The sequence below is a fragment of the Indicator indicator genome, chromosome 15 (assembly GCF_027791375.1).
Source record: "Indicator indicator isolate 239-I01 chromosome 15, UM_Iind_1.1, whole genome shotgun sequence".
In the NCBI taxonomy this organism is placed as follows: Eukaryota; Metazoa; Chordata; class Aves; order Piciformes; family Indicatoridae; genus Indicator; species Indicator indicator.
In genome coordinates, this window is record NC_072024.1 from 19,693,987 (window position 1) to 19,713,923 (window position 19,937).

General features: G+C 47.0%; 1 protein-coding gene across 1 annotated transcript in view; it reads left to right on the forward strand.

Moving 5' to 3' along the window:
• BSN (bassoon presynaptic cytomatrix protein) overlaps positions 1-19,937 on the forward strand; it is a 112,817-nt gene that overhangs the window by 24,051 nt on the left and 68,829 nt on the right. Inside the window, exon 2 of the mRNA XM_054387353.1 lies at positions 6,808-7,207. Coding sequence (XP_054243328.1) covers positions 6,808-7,207 — 400 coding nt within the window. The remainder of the gene's footprint in view (positions 1-6,807; positions 7,208-19,937) is intronic.

Sequence of the window (19,937 nt, forward strand, 5' to 3'; positions counted from 1 at the left end):
TCTTGCTGCATGGAAGCAGCCATTTGTTTTCCCCCTTCTACTGATAGAAAAGACTTGCTGTCCTCATTTTGCTTGATTTTGATATGGCTGTGAAGCTAGGAGGTGCCTTCCATGGACAAACCCAGCTCCTCTCCATTCCACAAATAAACTCAGCTCTTCTTTGGAACCCCTAAGCAATGTGTGCTCTTTGGGAAGTGATGGCAATGGTGCCATTTATAGAATCATAAAATCATAGAATTGTCAGGGTTGGAAGGGACCTCAAGGATCATCCAGTTCCAACCCCCCTGCCATGGGCAGGGACACCTCATACTAGATCAGGTTGCTCAGAACCACATCCAGCCTGGCCTTAAAAACCTCCAGGGATGGGGCTTCTACTCACTTCCTGGGCAACCTTGTTCCTGTTTTTATGTTCTTTTCATACAGTCTAATGCAGTGATTGGATCTGTTGCCCAGCAAGCAGGGACCCATTTCAGTCAGCACCAGGCAGAGAAAAGGATGCAATCCATGTTTCTCCCTTGCATAAAAGGGCTGCAGCTCCCAAATGATTTACATGGACCAAAAGTGCCAAACCCTGCTGGGGTTTGCTGGCAGCCGAGCAGATGGATGGGGCTGGTCTATTCAAGGTAAAAACATGAAACTGGGAGAGAACAAATAAATTAGGGGAAAACCAATGCACATGTTCTCTTTTGAACTTTTCCACACACCCTGCCTGAAGAAGGCTGCCCAGGGAAGCAGTAGAGTCACTGTCCCCGGAGGTATTTAAAAGACAGATGGATGTGGTGCTTAGAGCAATGGTTTAGTGATAGTGGGTTAGCAATAGGCAAGCAGTTGGACTTGATGAGTTCAAAGGTCTCTTCCAACCTCAGCATTTCTATGGTTCTATGAAGACCAAGTTAGCAGCCATGTGTGCATATGACTATCACTTGACTTTAGAGCAAAAACATTAACAGTGTTGGCATTTACCTTGTGATGGTTGTTGCTCCAGGTTAGCATCTTGTGTTAAAAAGAACCCAGTGATGGCTATTGGGGTATTTGGTCCAAGCTTGGGTCTCATCTGTAAAATTTAATGGCACCAACTTGAGCTAAATTAGAGCAATTTCCTTCTGCAGGTCCAGGAGTTAGCTAGGAATTCCCCAATAGAAGGCTGTGCCACTTCAGTGGAACGGGGTTGTAGGGAGGTGCTGTGTCACTGTGCTGCTTTCATCTTTCCTAAAGCTGCTGACATCTTTTCACTGGTGCTGCCATGCCATCAAGAGTTAGCTTTCCAGCAAATCATTTCTTTCTGAAATTAAACATTAATCAGCAAACAGTCTAACGTTTGTTTTGGCTGCAAATAGGTGTTTGGTTTTAAAGCCTTCCCAATTCTTATTTCAGTGAAAATCCATCATTTTTATGGAAGGGAAAGAATTGGGCATAAAAGATCTGAAGGGTTTGTGACATCTTACACCACTGAGCTTGATTTTGTGAAGAATGGCTTTGACCCTTGGTTGTCATGATACTGTTCATGTTTCTGATCTTCTCAGTCAGGTCTTCCTTCCTAGTCCTTCTCCATCTCCTCCCAGCCTGCCAGGTTTGCACCAGCACTAAAGAGAAAGACTGGTTTCATATCCCTGCCTGTTCTTGAGTGGAGTAGGAAAAGTTCTGCACTTTTTTTCAGCAGGAGAGTAATCTGACAGCAAAGCAAACCTGGCTACAGATTAATTTTTGGGGTGATGTAGCTCTGGGCTACATGTAAGAACCAACTATGTGAGAATCAACCTTATAGTTTAGCCTCCTCTCTTGCATGGAGCTGAGGGTTAATTTTTGTGGGTGCTTTGCAATGCTTTGCATCAGGAGGGTGCTTCTTTCACTGCCTGGAGAAGGTGAGGCAGGTGGCAGAGCTGGGAGTGAAGCTCTGTTATTGTGGGCCCAGGGCTACCCCCTGGATTTCTGGGCAGTGAAATGCCCTATTTCTCTCTGCAGAATCATAGAATTGTTAGGGTTGGAAGGAACCTCAAGGATCATCCAGTTCTAACCCCCCTGCCATGGGCAGGGACACCTCACACTAGATCAGGCTCCTCAGAGTCACATCCAGCCTGGCCTTAAAAACCTCCAGGGATGAGGCTTCTACCACCTCCCTGGGCAACCTGTTCCAGTGTCTCACCACCCACATGGTGAAGAATTTCTTCCTAACATCCGACCTGAACCTACCCATTTCTATTTTTGCTCCATTCCCCCTAGTCCTATCACTACCTGACACCCTAAAAAGTCTCTCCCCAGCTTTCTTGTAGCCCAAGGCCACAATAAGGTCTCCTCAGAGCCTTCTCTTCTCCAGATTGAATAGCCCTAACTCTCTGTCTGTCTGCTTTGGCTGGTTCAGTGCCCCCTGTTCAAAGGAGATAGTCAGAGTTCAACTCCAACAGACTCCAAGGAAGCTAAGCAAGAGGTGGAGCAGAGGCTGATGATGGGTGCTGCTTGGGCTGGCTGGGCTGCACCAGGATAGGAGCCTGGCTGTGGCTCAGTGTCACAGTCCAAACAGTGGACTTCTGATGGTTCATTTGTGTGATCTCAAAGTGCAAAAACTCAGGTGACCATGTCTGGGGAGTCACTTCAATCAACAGTAAAACTTTATTGTTTGCCCATAAGAGGTAGAGAAAAATGAAAGAAAGGGGAAAAGTAAAATGAAGTGAAGAAAGGAAAGAGAAGAAGGTTTATAGCTACCACTGGGAGGGTCCAAAGACATCTCTCTGGCCCCAGGTCTGGTCCTGCTGGTCCTTCTGATCTTGATCTTGGTGGGGAAAGCTTTCCTTCAAAGTCTTGTTCTTCTGCTTCTTCTTCTAACTTCTTCTTGTAGCTTCTCTTGTAACTTATTATGGAGTAGGCTGCTGCAAAACTCAATACTAAGTTGTTAGCCTGAATATCAGTTCAAATCTTTGGGGTATGGGGGTCCTCATTCCCAATGACAACGATGAGGCAGAAAATGCTCTTGGAACTGCTCTTTGCACTTGGATTCATGCCCTGTTGGCTTTATGCTGGAAGATTGAGGGAGTTTTAGAAAGCAGTGAGAAAGCCATCGTTTCTCAATTTGAAAATAAAGAAAAAGAGGGGGAGTGGGTGCCCTGTTCTTCCCAGGGCACAGGGCAGCACATTAACAGAGCTGCCTGCCTGACCTTCTCTTGATAAAGGGTTAGTAGACAGAATATATTAAATGGAACCCTCAATGATATAACTGTTAATAAGCTTAGTCAAACACAGTTGATATTCTTTACTTGGGCAAAATTCTCACTCTGTTGGTAACTGAGAGCTGCTGAATTTAGGCCCTGCGGGGCTGACTGACTGAGCATCGCCCAATATTTCTAATCAGCCATTAGGGCAGTGCAAAATCAATGCAGCCCCCACCCAGCGGGTGCAGTCCTGCCTCATTAAGACATCTCAATCTAATTGTTAATGAACGATCCAACGGCACTGGGGGGGAATTCCTTTGGAACCGTTTAGCAGCCACAGCTAGTTAATATTTTTATCAATAATAAAAAGCGCTGTATGGGGGGGAAAAAAGTGGATGAGCTGCAGTTTGGACTTGTGTAACAACAGCAAATGGTTGAGAGATGGGCATGGGGCATGCACAGAAGCATCCTAGCAAAAGATGCAATGAGCGTGGGCCTGCCTCTGATTCCATAGGACTGTTCTCAGGTTCTTTTCCTGGGGCACCTCTCCTGTGTTTACTGTGTTTGACAGGCCAGATGATTCCTTCTGGTCTTAAAATTTCATGGACATGTTCAGCTGGTACAAGTGGGAGACAGCCCAGCTTGTGTCATGGCTGAAGCAACCTGGGTAATTATAAATAAATGCAATGATGACAGAAGTGCACAGAGGGAAACCACTGCTGAGAGTGGGATGGAGATGGTGCACAGCACTTTTTCTCCACCTCAAAAGGTAGAGGGAGCTTCATCCCTGGGATGACTGGGAGATCATCTCCAGAGCAGCACTGTTCCACCAGTACCCAGCTGCTCTCCCACTTCTGTGGCTCCAGGCAGAATGACAGCACCTTGTGTATGTTTCTCATGGAGTTTTGTTTTTTCAAAAGAGCCACAGACTCTGTTATGGATAGAAAATGTGGTGAACTGGTGTGTGCCTTGTGTGCCAGCTCCTCTTGATGGAGGACAGCTTTGGTGGCACAGCACTCCTGATGTGCTCCAAACAACTCACCAAGCAAAAATATTCACTCTTTAGCTGAAGAAAGGTGCTTGAAATAAGTCAGGCAGGCTGCCAGTACTGCTAACACCAGCTGCAGACATTGGGGTACCTACTGATACACTGCTAAACACTTCAGCAGTGGGCATCTGCTCTTGGTTTTTTCCATTTCTCACTGAGCTGGGAAGTGAAGCAGTGGTTGAATGGAAATTCTGTGGTTAGAGCTGGATTGGTGTCAGAATTCCCACTGGTGACAAACATTTTTATGTTTGAAAAGACATTTGAGTTTTGAAATTTGCAGCAGAATAACTGTTCTGCTATTCTGCTATTTGACTACATAGTAGAGAATACAGAGAACGTGTATGCTAGAGAACAAGTCTTATGAGAAGCAGCTGAGGGACCTGGGCTTGTTTAGTCTGGAGAAGAGGAGATTGAGGAGTGACCTCACTGCTCTCTACAACTACCTGAAAGCAGGCTGTACTGAGCTGAGTGTTGATCTCTTCTCCCCAGTATCAAGTAGTAGAAAGAGAGGAAATGGCCACAAGCTGCACCAGGGGAGGTTTAGTTTGGATGTTAGGAAAAACTTCTTTACTGGAAGGGTTTCCAGACATTGGACCAGGCTGCCCAGGGTGGTGGTGGAGTCACCATCTCTGGAAGTATTCAAGAAACATGTAGCCATGGCACTCTGGAACATGGTGGTGTTAGGTCAACAATTGGCCTTGATGATCTTAGAGGTCTTTTCCAGCTGAAAGGTTCTGTGACTTGATACTCATTAAACTTTTCAATGAACGTGACCTCAGTGTTGCTGGCTACACCATTCAGGCAGCAGGTATTGTAATACTCAAATGCTGGCTTTATAAGAATTAAATGGAGGGAGAGTTGCTTCCCAGGAGCACTTTCTCCCAGTGTCTGGGGCTGAGCTCTCCCATTGCCACCAGCTACACATGCCACGTGTCTTATGGGGCAGCTGTTCTGCAGTCCTCAGTGTCAGGAAGTGAAGCCCAGCTCTGAGCTCCTACCCTGTTAATGGTGGAGTGCTGTGTGCAGACCACACTGCTGCAGGTGCCTGGCTGCAGAGCCAGATGTGGTTTGCTCTTTAGTCTGGAGTAGATCAGTTACTCCCATATTGCTTTGCTTTATTATTATTGCACGATTCCTCCTTCACAGAAGTGGATTTCAATCTGCAGCTGAAAAGTATTCCCAAAGTGCTATTTTAATATTTATTTTCATCTGACTTCCTATTACTGTGGCAACATGCACTTTGAATTTCATTAGTTTTATGCATTTAAGTTCCCTTTTTAAACCTTTATAAGGTCAGACCCTGCTTGGGTAAATCAACAATTTATTAAATTTGAGATTCTGAGTAATATATTTTCTTAAACAGCTGTTAGATCTCAGGTAGTGAGGGCATTAGGGCTCCTGCTTCCTTGGGAAATATTTGTGGGGATTACTGATAAGCACCAAATTATTTTGTAATTAGATAAACATCTTCTATCACAGGCTCATTCTCATGCACTCGTCGTCTCTCAGCAGCATGTTACAAGGAACCTGCACGGCAGTAATGTGTGAGGGGAGGTATGTGGGATCTCCTGCCATGTTCTCCAACACAAGGACTCAGAGCTCTGAAGCTGCTCCAGAAGTTCCCAGGGCTGATGGACCTTCTCCTTGAGCTCTGGGGTGGCAGAAGCACACACTGCAGGGTGCTGAGCATTCCACGCAGGCTAGTGGGTCTGCTGCCTGACAAGCAGTGGGTGCAATGCCGACCCCAGGACTACACCTTCTGGGTGGCTGGGGGTTCACAGGGAGATTTCAGAGCCCTGTTCTGGTGACCTAATGCATCCCAACTGGTTTTCTGCCCAGCCAAGACTGGGATGACCCAGAAGAGGTTTCAGCTGTGGGGGTGGCCAGCCCCTGTTCCTCAAGCTTTTCACTTCAGCAGTGATTACCAAAGGAGAGCTGATGCTTTCTCTCTTAATTTACCACAGCTGTGGCCCCAGAGAAGCAAGCCCTCAGTTGCTTTCACCTGTGATTTGCACACAGGCAGCTCCACAGTCCAGAAAGAGAAAAAATAAGTAGTTCTCCTACCTCCTTTGAGCTTTGGAGAGGTTCTCTTTGAATCAATAGGGCTTTTTGCAGTCTTCTGGTTTCACAGCAACTCATGAAAGCAGGTTGTGAGAAGATGGTTTAGTGTGTGTTGGCTGCCTTCTGCAGAAAGGCCTCACGATCTGCAAGCAGCACTGCTGCTGCCTCTAGCACCACTTTGTGCTGGAGAAGTGCTAAAGGGCAGCCCTCGGCTGGCAGGAGGCTGAGCTGCCCCAAACTTCTCATTCACTTTCTATGTGCAACTTTCTGACTAAGGTTCAACTCAGCATACACTGAATAATTCAATTACATCTCTGCTGCTGGGTTATATAAGAGAAAGCCAAAATTGTGCTTCATTTCCTAAGGTAAAGTGGATCCTTCATCCTTCTGCTGAGCTGAACAATTTCCTTACTCTGCAGCATGGTCTCACTGTGCCTCTCTGGCTGAGCTGGGGCTTCAGGGGCAGAGAGGGTGCTTTAGATGTTTTCTACAGTGATTAGCACCTCTGCAGTGTGCTAAACCTGGCTGTTCTGTGTGTTTTTAATGGTGTTTCAGCACGCCCAGGAGACCGGAGCAGCTGGATCAGGCCCCGGGCCAGCGCTCGGCATCCCCCTCCCTCACCCAGACTGCACCCAGCTCCCAGAGCCCGCGAGAGATGAGGGGCCGCGGCCAGCCCGGACCACCAGCAGAGGGACCGCGGAAGATGCTGCAGGTGGACGCCAGGAGCCAAGGCTCGGGGAGGTCCCCGTCAGTGTCACCAGACCGGGGCAGCACTCCCACCTCTCCCTACTCGGTTCCACAGATCGCGCCGCTCCCCAGCAGCACGCTGTGCCCCATCTGCAAGACCACAGAGCTCACCTCATCCCCTGGCCAGCCCAACTTCAATGCCTGCACCCAGTGTCACAGCAAAGTCTGCAACCAGTGTGGCTTCAACCCCAACCCGCATCTCACCCAGGTAACACTTTCTCTTCCTCAGGCAGCCTTCTCAGGCAGTGCTGGTGGCTAGTGGGATGCCAAGGGTTGCAAGGAGAGGTTCTTGCTTTCTCCAAGCAGAAAAGTTGCACCTTTGCTTTTGGCAGCTGCAAAGCAGTGAGCAAGAACAAGGGCTCTGCTGGCTAATTGGAATAATTGCAATACCATGAGCTTTAACATGGGGGAGGTAAATTAGTTAAAGGGAAGTGACAGACCACCAGAGGGGATCGGTCTCTGTTGCTGAGCCTCCAGAATGCTTTGCTGAGGTGAAATCTACCTACACACAATTGTCCTGAAGCCAAAGGATTCAACAGTGGGAGGGGAGCAGAGAGATTGCTGGCAACCCCCAAGGTGTTGAGCATCTGAGACCCTGACTTATCCCAGGTGAGGATGTTTTGTTGGTGGATGAGTTTCAGACAGCATCATGCGTGGTGGGAGGAGAGAGGTGTGAAGAGTCCTGCTGAAGGAGCGCTGCGTGGGAGGTGAAATGGATGCACAGGGTTCCAGGGGGGGATCCAAGCAGTGGCAGTGAGTGGGAGTACTGGGGCTGGCTGGGGCAATGGGGCTTCCATTGCCAATCTGTCAGGTCAGAGACCTTCAAGCAGGGTGGGAAGTGATGTGGATGCTTTTTGCAGCTGTGAAGAGGCAAACCTGCTCTCAAGCAGAACAGAAACCATAGAAAGCCACTGGTCCACTCCAGTGTGTGAGGAAACAGGATTCAAGCAGTCCCCTGAGTACCCACATTTTATGGCCTGTAGCTGTTTCTGGTAAACATCTGATGTTGGTTCCTGACACAAGGCATAGCAGTTTGTAAACACCTCATTTGAGAGACTCCTGCCTTCCATATCCTGGAGGAAGGAGAGTTGGGGTAGTTGATACCCCTGGTGCAGTGAGATGTAACTAGCTGGATACGGATTTTGTACCCTAGTAAGGAGGTATTTACCCCTGTGAAGGTCAGTATAAAGTCTCAGATCTTCATAAAGGGCCCTGAGGAAGAAATTCAGGCTTCTGCAGAGAAATGCCCGTGGCCCACTTTTCTTTTTCACTTTTGAATAGAATTGCTAAACGTTTATTTTATTGTCCAAGCATTGCTTTGAAAATTGACCAACTGCTCTGAATAGTATCAGTTAACCAGCAAATAAATAAACAAGAATGCACTAATTGCTCAGTTTCTGCTTGGCCTGGACTTTGTCTCCTCTGCCTTGCCCCAAGAGCTTTCCCACAGCGAGCTCTACCCCAAGTCTTTCGTGCATGAAGCCCACATTAAAATGTCTCTGCCTGTGTGGAGCTTCTGCATAGCATCTCAAGGCCATCTCTTAGCATCTCTAGGCTTCTGTGCCCTCTGAAATATGAATGACTGGTGAGCATTTTTAAACATCGAATATAAAAAAGAATTGGATCCAGGATGAAAAAAAAAAGAGACATGGTTATTTGTTCTGAGTTTAATATATGCATTTCAACAGCAAGCAACCTTAGAACTTGTAAGTAGGTCGCTGAGGGAGCTGGGCGATGAGAACAGTTGTCCAAGAGAAGTGTTTGCAGCTTGTGTTGGCAGCCTGTGTGATGGGCTGGCTGGGGGAGCTGTGGTGCTTGAAGTGTGACTCACTTTCCTCAGCACAATCACTTGTGCTTCTTTTGCAGAGTCCCATAGAAAGGTGTCTGAAGCAGTCTGGTGGTGTTAAAAAGGGTTAACAGGGGGCAGCTTCGAGGTTGCTCTTTCTTGGCAGTAGGAGCTGGGTTGAAAAAGGACCTCCTGAGAGATCACCTGATCCATCCTCCACTCAGTGCAGAGATCAGGTGAGGGAGCTCTGGGCTTAACCTAGTTGGGTTTCAGAAGCTCCTAGGAATGGATGTCCTTCCTGCTCCACCGCTTGACTGTCCTCACGGGGAAAAATATCCATCCAGTCTGGTCCCTCATACCCAGCTGGTGCTGCAGGTTTGCTGCTCAGGACTGCCGATGAGGTGATTTGAGGGGTTGTATTTTGCATTTGCATTTCTTATGAATATATTTTCCTGTCATTAGTTGATGTGTCTACTTTGTGCTGCAGTAGAAGGGATTTGTAACTTCCCTTTCTGCTTTCAAGGCTCTCTAGGAGGATTAAATTGTCAAAAATATCACATTTTCTAAGAAAGCTCAACCTATGGAAACCCAAATTGCATTTTCCTTGGTACATCCTCTCCTGCCCAGTCTGTGGGGCTGGCAGAAACTTTGCTGGTGTGGTGAGGTGGGAACTTCAGTACTTGTTTGACTTGAGGATTTCTGAAGCTGTTTTGAGAGCCTAGTTTTGAAAACAGAGGGTTTATATAAGCTTGATGTGCCTTACATAAGCTTGATGTGCCTTACATATATATATAAAAAAAATATATCTAAAGATTATATATAGATATGTAAAGATTATATATAGATATGTAAAGATTATATATAGATATATACAAAGATTTTATATATATATATGTAAAAAAAATGATTGGATGTGGCACTTGGTGGCATGGTTTAGCTGATGTTATGGTGTTAGGTCATAGGCTGGATTTGATGATCTCAGGGGTCTTTTCCAGCCTCTAGAATTCTGTGATGTGCTATAAAATAGGTTTTCTATATCTATATATAAATAAAATCATAGCCTTAGCATCTGAGCTGCAGCACATCACGCTCTGTCCTGCCACTGACAAATACCGCGAGCAATTTTAATCAGAGGAGAGTTAACTGTACCTCCTAGCAAAGCACCATGAGTTGATAATTAGGTGATACCTTCTGCTCAGAAGCATGTACATTCCTTTGAAATGTTGCTTTTTCCTTTGTCTTTTTTCATTTTCCTCCTTTTCCTGTGGCTTGATGGTTCATTTTGTCTTCAAGGCAAGCAAGGAATTTCCATCATGACGAAGCGGTTGGCCTCTGGCATCTTGAGTTGATTGCTTGCTGAGTAGAGGAAAACAAATATCTTTTTGCTTTGGCTTTACTTCATTTTATTTGCTGTTCTTTTTATTTCTTTGGGCACCAGCTCATTCTTGTTTCACAGGGCTGGGCAAACAGAAATGCCTGTCCAACGTGGGTGTCGCTGAGTATTTTACATCCTTCCCTCTGCTCACCTCTGCGCTCCACAGTAGCTGCTGTCGCCGCTCTCAATTTGGTCGCATGCTGGCGTGCCACTTTTCTTGTTCATTCACTTAGTCCTGCAGGTCAGTGCTCTTCCCATAGCCCATAGTTATTTTAAGCAAGAGGAAATGTGAAGCAGACAGCTATGATGGCACCATTAATGACAAGAAGTTCTGAAATAGCATGGTAGAAAGTCACAGTTTGCTGACGTTCCTGTGTAGGAAATAGGTTTTGGAATGGAGATGTGTTATTTTAAATGCAGGATTGCAGCCCTGACATTCTAGGAGGGTTTTTAATGTCTCATTCAAACTTTCTTCTAGTGTTTCTCTGTGTCATCTTTGAGGCAATTTTTTTTTATTTTTGGACAGCTTGTTCTGCAGGACCATACCAGCAGTGCTGTCATCTCCTCCAGGGGTGGACAGCTTCATTTCAAACCAGTATAATAGGTTTAGAAAGTCCTCTTTTTATACATCTTTCACTTTGTAATACTGCTCCTGTGGCTTTCGCCTGACTGATCCTGCAGCACGTTCATCTGATTGGATTTGCTCTGTTTGGTATCATAAGGAGTAACCTGCAGGCATCCCTTCTGTTTCTCTGGGGTTTTGAAGTGCTGCTGCACATTGCTAATTTGATAAATTAATTTCTTCTTCGATGTTCTCTTAAAATTGGTTTGGTTTCTTTTGATTTATTTCCTCTCCGTCCTAAGTGCTAAACCAAAAAAAAAAAAAAAAAAAAGGTAGGACTTGGGTTTGATTTTAATCAAGAGCAGCAGCACAGCATTGAAATGTGTGCTTCAGTTAGTGCTGAAATGAGACTCAAAATGTCTGGCTGCCTAATGGGTTTGCTTGGAACTGTTTGGGATTAGAGCAAATCTTTGCTTTTCTGTTGTGCTTTTCCTTTCCATTTGAAATCGTGTTCCTCAGATGCAGTTTCATAAACATTCAGATGTACATAATAGGTATTTTTTCTCCCCCACTTTGACTAAAAGGAGCATATTTATACATGCATGTTCCTCTCAAACCTCTTTCTTTTTGAAGCCCATGGTTTTTGTCCTCCAGCTAGTTTCAGTGTGTTTGCTGTATTTGTGACTGCAGGCCATAGTGATGCTTGTTATACTTCAGTTCTGGCCCACGTTTTTAGCTCTGCTTAGGGAGATTGAAGAGACTCTTTGTACTTTTTACATTATAAGTAGAATGTGATATGAAATATTTAAAATATTTGAGAATAAATCTGTTCCCTACATGCTCTGTGCCATGTAAGATCATCATCAACCTTTGATCACGGACCTTCAGCAAATGAAACATAAAAAGTCTCAGGAAGGATTAAGAACTTGCTGAGTGGTTTCCCAACCACCCAATGACCCAAGCAGGGTCATTTGCCAGGAAACAACCACCCCTCCTGAGCTCTTGAGTTATCTGAGGTGGGAGGAGATAGCCACAAAAATAATTTACAGTTTTTAGGTAAATGTTTCAATTGTATTCATGGAGAATAGGCCATCAGCTGAGGAGATGAGAACGAAAGAGTAACTAAATAGGAATGTACAGTGTTGGGCTGTAGTTATAACAGCAGATGGTTTTCTGCTCAGTGACGTAAGAAAATGTGGGTAAAGTGAAGCAAAGGGGTCAGGGGAAGCAAAAGAATGATGAAATGCTGAGCAGAGCATCTCAGGCAGTAGCAGCAGGGCTCATCAGTGCTAGAGGGATGGCTTTGGGATGGCCCAAAGCCTTCTCCACCCCACTTCCCCCAGTAGGTGCAGTGCCTGCCCACAGCATTGCCTCATTCATTTAGCAAATCGCTTTAAAAAAAACAAACCAAACCAAACAAAAAAAACCTAATAAAGACCAAATGTCACAGAAGCTGAAGAATTCATATGCTGGTTTTCCTAGTTGCCCATTTCTCATTTGGTTCATTGTATCAGTTTCATACTTTGCGGTGTGTTAGTGTTAATGCTGCTAGTTTGGTGAGTTAAGGGCCCAGTCTGAAGTTTTTATGCTTCAGGAGGCAATGGCTTGGCTAGTTCAGCAGCCCCACCAGCAAAGGGCTGTGCTCAGGGGTGTCAGGGGGGTCATTAGTTCTACATTAAAAAAATGGCCATTAATAACTGTAGTAAATCCCAGATCTCTTCTTCTCATCCATCTCATCTCCTACCTCTCATTCACTGAACACCCCAACATTTACAGGTCTCTGATGCCCACTGTGTATGCATGGGCAAAACCTCTGTTGGCATCAGTGGTTTTACCCTGGGGACTTACAGATGCCGAAATCATTTGGTGGGGAGTCGCTGGGTGCCGGTCCCCCATGGTCTGAGTAGCCCTGAAGTCCTTGGAGCACGTCTCTGGTTTATGTCTCTGTAATTGATATGGCTTCAAGCCATGTTTTACAATATGTTCTGCTCTGACACTCTGCCCCATCACTCCTGGGTGCTAATGTGGTGGTTTCTGGGACTCTGGCTGTGTCCTGAGAGGTCAGGTGGCACCAAGGAGTGAGCACCAGCGGGTTGGATGAAAAACGGTATCTACTTACTGGTAGATAGGTGAACACATTTTTAATGAGAGATCTAATCTCTCCTGTTTCTCTCTGCCTTTTCAAACAACCAAAGTCGTCCTTGTCATTCCTGGCTCTTCACTGAGGAGCTGAGGGGTGGTGCTGACGTGGCAACTCCTCGATTTCCAAGTTCTCTCTGGGTGCGTCAGCTCTGTGTTTGATTTAGCTCTTTGCCATGGGAGTGACGGCAGAGGGGGAGCCAGGAGATTACATTTACACGTTCTGTTCTCTTGCTGAACTGCAAAGCCAACAAGGTTTTCTCCTGCCCTTGGGACCTCACTGGCTATTCATTTTCCTGGCTGTGGAGCAACCTCAGCCATTGGCATGCGTGCAGCACTGCGTCTCCAGGGGCTGTTACTGTGCTTGTGCAGAAGCACAAGGCTGTATTTAGAGACGATGGCTTTCACTCCCCTTGAAGAGTGGCCTGAAAAATGCTGGAACTCAAAAAGCAGATGCTGTAGTGGGCTAATATTTAACAATAAGTGTTTCTGACTGGCATCCCCAGGGGATTTCACACACACTGCTGGTGGCTGTGGTAGAGGAGTGGGCAGGGGGAGGTAGGGGTGTAGGGCTGGCTCAGTAAGCAGTGGTCCTCCCTTCCATGAACCTTTCAGCAATTTCAGGAGTATGTTTTTTTCCTCCTGAGATCAGATCAAAGCCCAAGATGCCTTCAGGCAGGCAAGATTTGTGTGCTGCTGTGGTGTGAGGCAGCCCTTTGCGTCTGTGTGTGGCAACATTGCACCCTGCATCCATCAAGCTCACTGAGCTGCTGAGTCAAGTTGCCCATTTTTGGACGATTTCTCTTTTGAAATCATCCTTCTTCATGGGAGAGCTGGAAAAATAAATCTGCTGTTAGTGTTACGCTGCAGATCCAGGAGAAATTTTTCCGTTGGGTCAGGCTGTGCAATAGGAAAGAAACAGGAGATTTAGTCCAGTGTGGTGGTGGTTTTCAGCAGAGCTCCAGCCAGCAGTGACCTCTGTGTGCAGCGTGTGGTGCTGATGGCTGGAGCTCATCATGGCTTCTGCCTTCTCATAAGGATGCACCAGTTTGGGCTGCACCTGCCCTGAGAACACACACCTGGACAGGGATGCTTGGCTGGGTCTCCTGCCATGGGGCAGCTCCCAACCCTGGTTCTCAGGGCATGCAATGTGGGCTGGCCAGAACCAGCACTTGCCAGGAATGGGCCCACCTGAGCAAGCCTTACAGCTCTCTTCAAGAGCACCTCGTGAGCCAAGCACTAAAAATATGCTCTTTGAGATCACAGTGGATATTCTGTATTGTTTTTATGGTAAGAAAGAATTGATAGGAACCTTGAATTTATGACCCTGGACCAACAGGTTGCATGTGTGTTGTGTACTTTCCATATTTTACTGCTTCCTCTCCACTGTCCTTCACCTCTTAATCCCTTTATCCCCACACCAGGTGTTCCAGCCCTCATTTCATTCTTCATCTGCTGTGTTGCAGTGAAGAATGCTTCTGTTAGCTCTTGGATGGGCTTGCTTTTATTTATTTACTTGTTTGCTTATTTCTCTGCTCTGTCTCTTTCTGATGAGGTGATTAAGCACTGAATAAAGCAATAGAATAGAAAGCTGGAGAGTAGCATAGGTGTGCTTACTGAGGGTTTCTACATCTAAATTCCCAGGGAGGAATAACTACTGCACCAGTACAGGTGAGGGGTTCACCTGCTGGAAAGCAGCTCTCAGAGAAGGACCTGGAAGTGCTGGTGGACAAGTTTACCATGAGCCAGGAATGTTCCTGCTTGGCCAAGAAGGACAGTGGGCTCCTGGGGAGGAATAAGAAGAGTATGGTCAGAAGGTCAAGGGAGGTTTTCCTGACCCTCTACTCTGCCCTGGTGAGGCTGCACCTGGAGTAGTGTGTCCAGTTCTGTGCTCCCCTTTTCAAGAGGGACATGAATCTACTGGAGAGAGCCCAAGGGAGGGCTACAAGGATGATTAGGAGACTGGATCATCTCTCTCATGAGGAGAGACTGAGAGACCTGTGGTTTCTTAGCCTGGAAAAGAGAAGATTGAGAGAGGATCTTAAAAATGCATATAAATATGTAAAGGGTGGAGGTCATGAGGATGGGGTTGGGCTCTTTGCAGTGGTGGCCAGTGCGAGGACAAGAGGTAACAGGTACAAACTAGAACGCAGGAGGTTTCACTTGAACATAAGGAGAAGTTTCTTTACTGTGAGGGTGCTGTAGCAGGCTGCCCAGAGAATTTGTGGAATCTTCTCTGGAGACATTCAGAAGCCACCTGGATGTGTTCCTGTGCAATCTGATCTAGGCATACCTGTGTTAGCAGGGAGGTTGGACTAGATGATCTGCAGGGGTCCCTTCCAACCTGCACCATTCTCTGATTCTATGGAATGATTTGTTTGCCTTTTCAGCCCCTGCTGCACCCTGAGCAAGGGGCCTCTCCCAGCCATCTACAGCGATGTGGGACTTGTCTGTTCAACAGATTGCAGGTTAAGTTGGAACCAACAAAAAAAGCAGCAGCTCATGAGTAATCCTGGCTGTTCCTCCCAATATGCCACCTTCCGCTGTGCTGGCTGTGGATGATTCAGATAATGCAGAAAATCATTTGTGGAAAATGTCGAAAACTATCTTGGCCAAGCAGTCCCCAGTGACTAATGGGGCTGCTGTTGCTCAGGGTGGCTGCCCTCTGCTGATGGATGGCTCTGATGAGCCATGGCAGCAGGGAATCACCAGGGTCTGGGGTGACATGTTAAACTGTTTGGAGGGGATGGCAGAGTGTGGCTTCCTGCACACCAGGGCAATGATGCAGTGGAGAAGGGTAATAAGAACAACTGCAAGTAAGATGAGTACTCCTGAGAGATGAGAAGGGGCCTGTGTTCATCTGGATATCTTCTGCTGCTTGATAAATACCAAGCCCAGCAAGCTGCACGAGCTGAGCCACCACTGCCCTGCTCTTTCCCTCAGTACATTAAGCTGCAGCAAGCTGTTTGCTTGGATGTGATTCTCCTTCAGCTTTCAACTCACATCTCTCTTTATCACTAAAAAGAAATGCAAGCTGAGAATCAGAAGCAGCTGTCAAGCTCTCCAAAGCAGAGCTGGGTACCATGTCAGAGGCTCCCCATGTTTTTGATAGCTTCACCCTGTCTCCTGCTTGCTTTCTGTTCCCTCCCCTGGACATCCTTGGGCAGAGGAATAAGATCATTTGCAGTAAGGTTAGTGGATAGAGCTGTGTCAATCATGCAGATATTGCTCAAGGTTTTCCTACGAGCCGAGCAGGTGAAATCTCACATGTGGTTGAGTGTCCCTCTGCATCCCACTCACCACACACAGAATATCCCAGAGAGCAGCAGCTGCAGGGGCCTTTACAGCCCTCACTGGTTCACTCCTGTTTGCAGTGTGTGCTGGATGGTAAATGGCTGCACTGCCCTCCTGGAGTGCTTGGGAAGAACCTCCAGGTGCTCTGCGGTGATTGAGTTAACCCCAGACAAATTAGTTCCTATTGACTCTTTCTGCTAGCAGCAGGGAGCAGGGTGGTTACAATAGGAGTGCCAAATGCTGCCTGCTAGCCCCTGGTCTGCACCCCTGCAGTGATGAAACTGGTGTGGCAGAGGGGTGCCTGGTGGGAGAGCCCTTGTACAGGAGGAGATGCCATGATGTAGTTCTCCCCACCCTGGATGGTAGTGACATACAAGGTCCTTAAAGATAGTGGTGCTTGGCAGAAGTGGTGACATCTCAGCAGTGCCTCTTTTGATGTGAATTTTAGTCAACCACCATTGCTCTTTATAGAGCTGGGTGGGCTCCTATCACCCAAAACCATCTTGCTTCTTCCTAACCCTGTCTCTTGGCCATGGTCACATTTAGGTACTACAAAGAGTTTTGCACAGTGTGGCAGACTGAGAAGCACCAGAGATTTCTGAAAGCAGCCCTGTGAATGCAGTAAGGTGTTTGTGGGACAGCAGTTCATGCTTGCAGAGATGTTCCTCACTTCCCTGGCTCGAGGGTGTACAGCCTTGCTCCCAGACCTCACTCTCCTGTCATGCCCAGCTTCCCATCTCAGAGATGTAGTACACAGCTGTGCTCCTGGGCAGCCTTTATCTGAGGGGGTCTGGTGATAATTGGACTATGAAAGGTGGTTATTTTAACTGATTGAAAGGCTGTTTCATCTAGGATATAAACCTTTTGATCAAGGACAGCTGAAGGGAGGGATGTTTCAGTGCTGGATTTGGTTCATGTTGTAAACAGACTGTGCCTCTGGCTTGACTTTCTGCTCCTGGAGAAATCAAAGACAAGCTGCTGAGGGGGCTCAGCAGGGAAATCCATGGAGTGAGGTGTGGTCTTGATGGGACAGAAGAGAACTATGCAGCAGGTCTATGGGATTAAAGGTTTGTCAAAATGAGTTAAGGCATGGACAGAACATGGCACTAAACCAGCTGGAAGTCAGTTTTGAAGACTGAAGGGCCAGTGTGTCCCTCCCCTTTTCCCTGTGTCCTTCCTCCTCTTGCCTCGCCTGCTTGCTCACTTTGATGCCCATCTCCTGCATCTCAATTGAACCCCAACTCCTTGTGCAGCAACCCTGCTGCTGGGTTCTAGCTCATGAAAAAAAAAAAATGGGAAGCCTTAACACTGACTTTTTAGCATCCTCCCCACCTGCTCTGCTGTGCCCAAGTCATGGGATTAGACTGGTTTAGTCCCTTGAGTTGGGAGACCTCCGTGAAAGAATCCTGAGTGGGCAGGACAGATGTGCCATCAGTCATACCGAGAGGCAGTTTTGGTGCCTGCCTACCTCCAGCCTCCCTCTCCCTCTGCTAACAAGCACGACCCAGCGTTCCCTTTAGACGGAGGCAGAAGCACGAGGGCTGGGCTTCAGCTGCTCGGCAGAGCCCGGATTGCTCTGAATCACCCAAGCCCTTATCAGAGCTCCACAGCCGGCGCTCGCATCAGTCACGGCGCGAGCTTTGATTGCCACGAGCCAGCAGCTCTTTGAAGGTCTGTCCCCGGAGCAGAGGAGCTCAGCAGCTTGTCACCGCCGTCACTCGGCTCGGCGGGAAGCGCAGCCTCCGCCCCGCTCCCTGCTCAAAGCCTGCTTGGAGTGGGGGCACTGCAGGGCTTGGCTCTTGGCATGGGAAGTCCCCTTGGGATCTTAGTTTTGGGTTTTTTTTTTTTCTGCCGTGGTAGTTTCAGGCTGTGCCTAGAAAATTTTTCCATAGGTCTTGAACAGAATGTAAATAAAACACCGTTGGATGTACTAAGGAAAATAATGATAAGTTCTAAAGAATCCCACTGGACAAATTACCAACAGAAGCTGGTTGTGTAGCCTAACTTTTGCTCTCTTTTTGGCTTCCTCGCTCTGGGAGACTTAACTAACTTGTGCTTCTGCTTGGTTTTGCTGACCTTGGCTGTGGTCTTTGTTGTGGCTGAGGATTCTAACAAACAAATCTCTGCTCTTCTCTCTCCTATAGTGTGTACACGGATGGGGGTAGGGAGCAGGGACAGGGGAAGCTATTAGTTCCCTTGGTTTTGCCCAGGGGGGTTCAGGTGCTTGTTTATAAATTGTAAATACCTGTAAATATTGTAAGTATTGTGTATTTTGTATATATTCATTGCATTTTGGATTGCTTGTAAATGCAGCTTCATTTGCTTCCAACTGAGGTAGTCTGGCAATTTAATGTTGGGGGCAATTTTCAACCCACCACATCCGCTCTCTCCTAATTATAGGGTACCCCAGTGCCTGAAGGTGTAGGTGGGGAGGAAGCTGGAAAGGCTGTGTCCTTGCAACAGCTTGGCTGTGGGGTTCCTCCAAACCCAGCTTCAGCATTGCCCTGGGCTGCACACTGGTTCTGCTCAGCCTCTCTTGTACTCTCAGAGGCATCACCTCTTGTTTCTTCCCCAGCAGACGTCCCACATTTCTCCTGATCTTCTGGGAAGATACTAACTGCTGCTTCTTCCCCTGTGTACAGAGTATGATGTTCACTAGATAAAATACCAGGTCTAGTGGGAAGGTCTGGCTAAAAATGAGTGATCTGTGCTAAAAATGAGCCCCTGAGTAGAGCTGAGTTACCTGAATTTCTGGATTCCTTAGAAATAATGAACATACATACTGCAGGAAGAGGCTTGTCCTTGAGCACATCTGCCTCCATTCTGCCCACGATGGACAGGTCATACTCTTACATATTGCAAAAACTTTCAAGCTTTGAGAAAAGCACCCTTGGTGTTTGGTGGAGCATGGGGTGAGGCCATGGTACTGGGGCAAAGTAGGGACCCCCCCAAAATGTGAAGCCCAGTTAAACTGGGCTCTTGTACCTAGACATGCTGCTTTCATCTACTCCTCAGCAGCCTGCCCAAGGGACCTTTGGCAGACCCGGGCATGGATCCTGACCTTTTCTGGAGTCCCAAGTCAGTAGTGAGATGCTGCCCAGGCCAGTTAATGCCCTGAAATAAGTCTTCTACATACTCTGCCTTATGTTCTGACCTGCCATATTAATTTTCCAGATGATATGATTGTGGCTTTCAAATTGGAGAGTGCTTTGAGAAATGTCCTCAAACAGGCATGCTGCCTCTGCCATCTGTCTTTGAGTGGCTTCTGGGATCCCATTACTTGCTCTCAGCAGAGATTCATTATTGCTTTATTGAATTAGGAGGAAAAAAAAAATCCAGTGACTTCTGAAATGCTACTTTCCATAACTAATTCCAGGTGCTAAATTCTTTTGGAGACTCAGGGGATGTATTGAGATAATGCTTTATGCAGGTCCCAGGTGTAAAATTTATAGTAGAAAAGTGCCATGATGTGGTAATTTTGAGGGACACATCCTTTGGAGGGCTCTGAACAGCTCCAGCACCACTGCATTAAGTAATCTCAATGCCATGCCACCTCAACCTCAACCTTGGGTGCTACATTACTTTTTTGTCAAAAGTGAGGACTTCATTGCTTCTTCTGGTGGTTTTGCCTGGCTCAGGCTGTTGTCCCAAATCCTTCTTCTCCAGCCAACCACAAGATCACAGGATGTCAGGGGTTGGAAGGGACCCAAAGAGATCATCAAGTCCAACCCCCCTGCCAGAGCAGGACCATACAATCTAGCTCAGGTCACAAAGGACCGCAT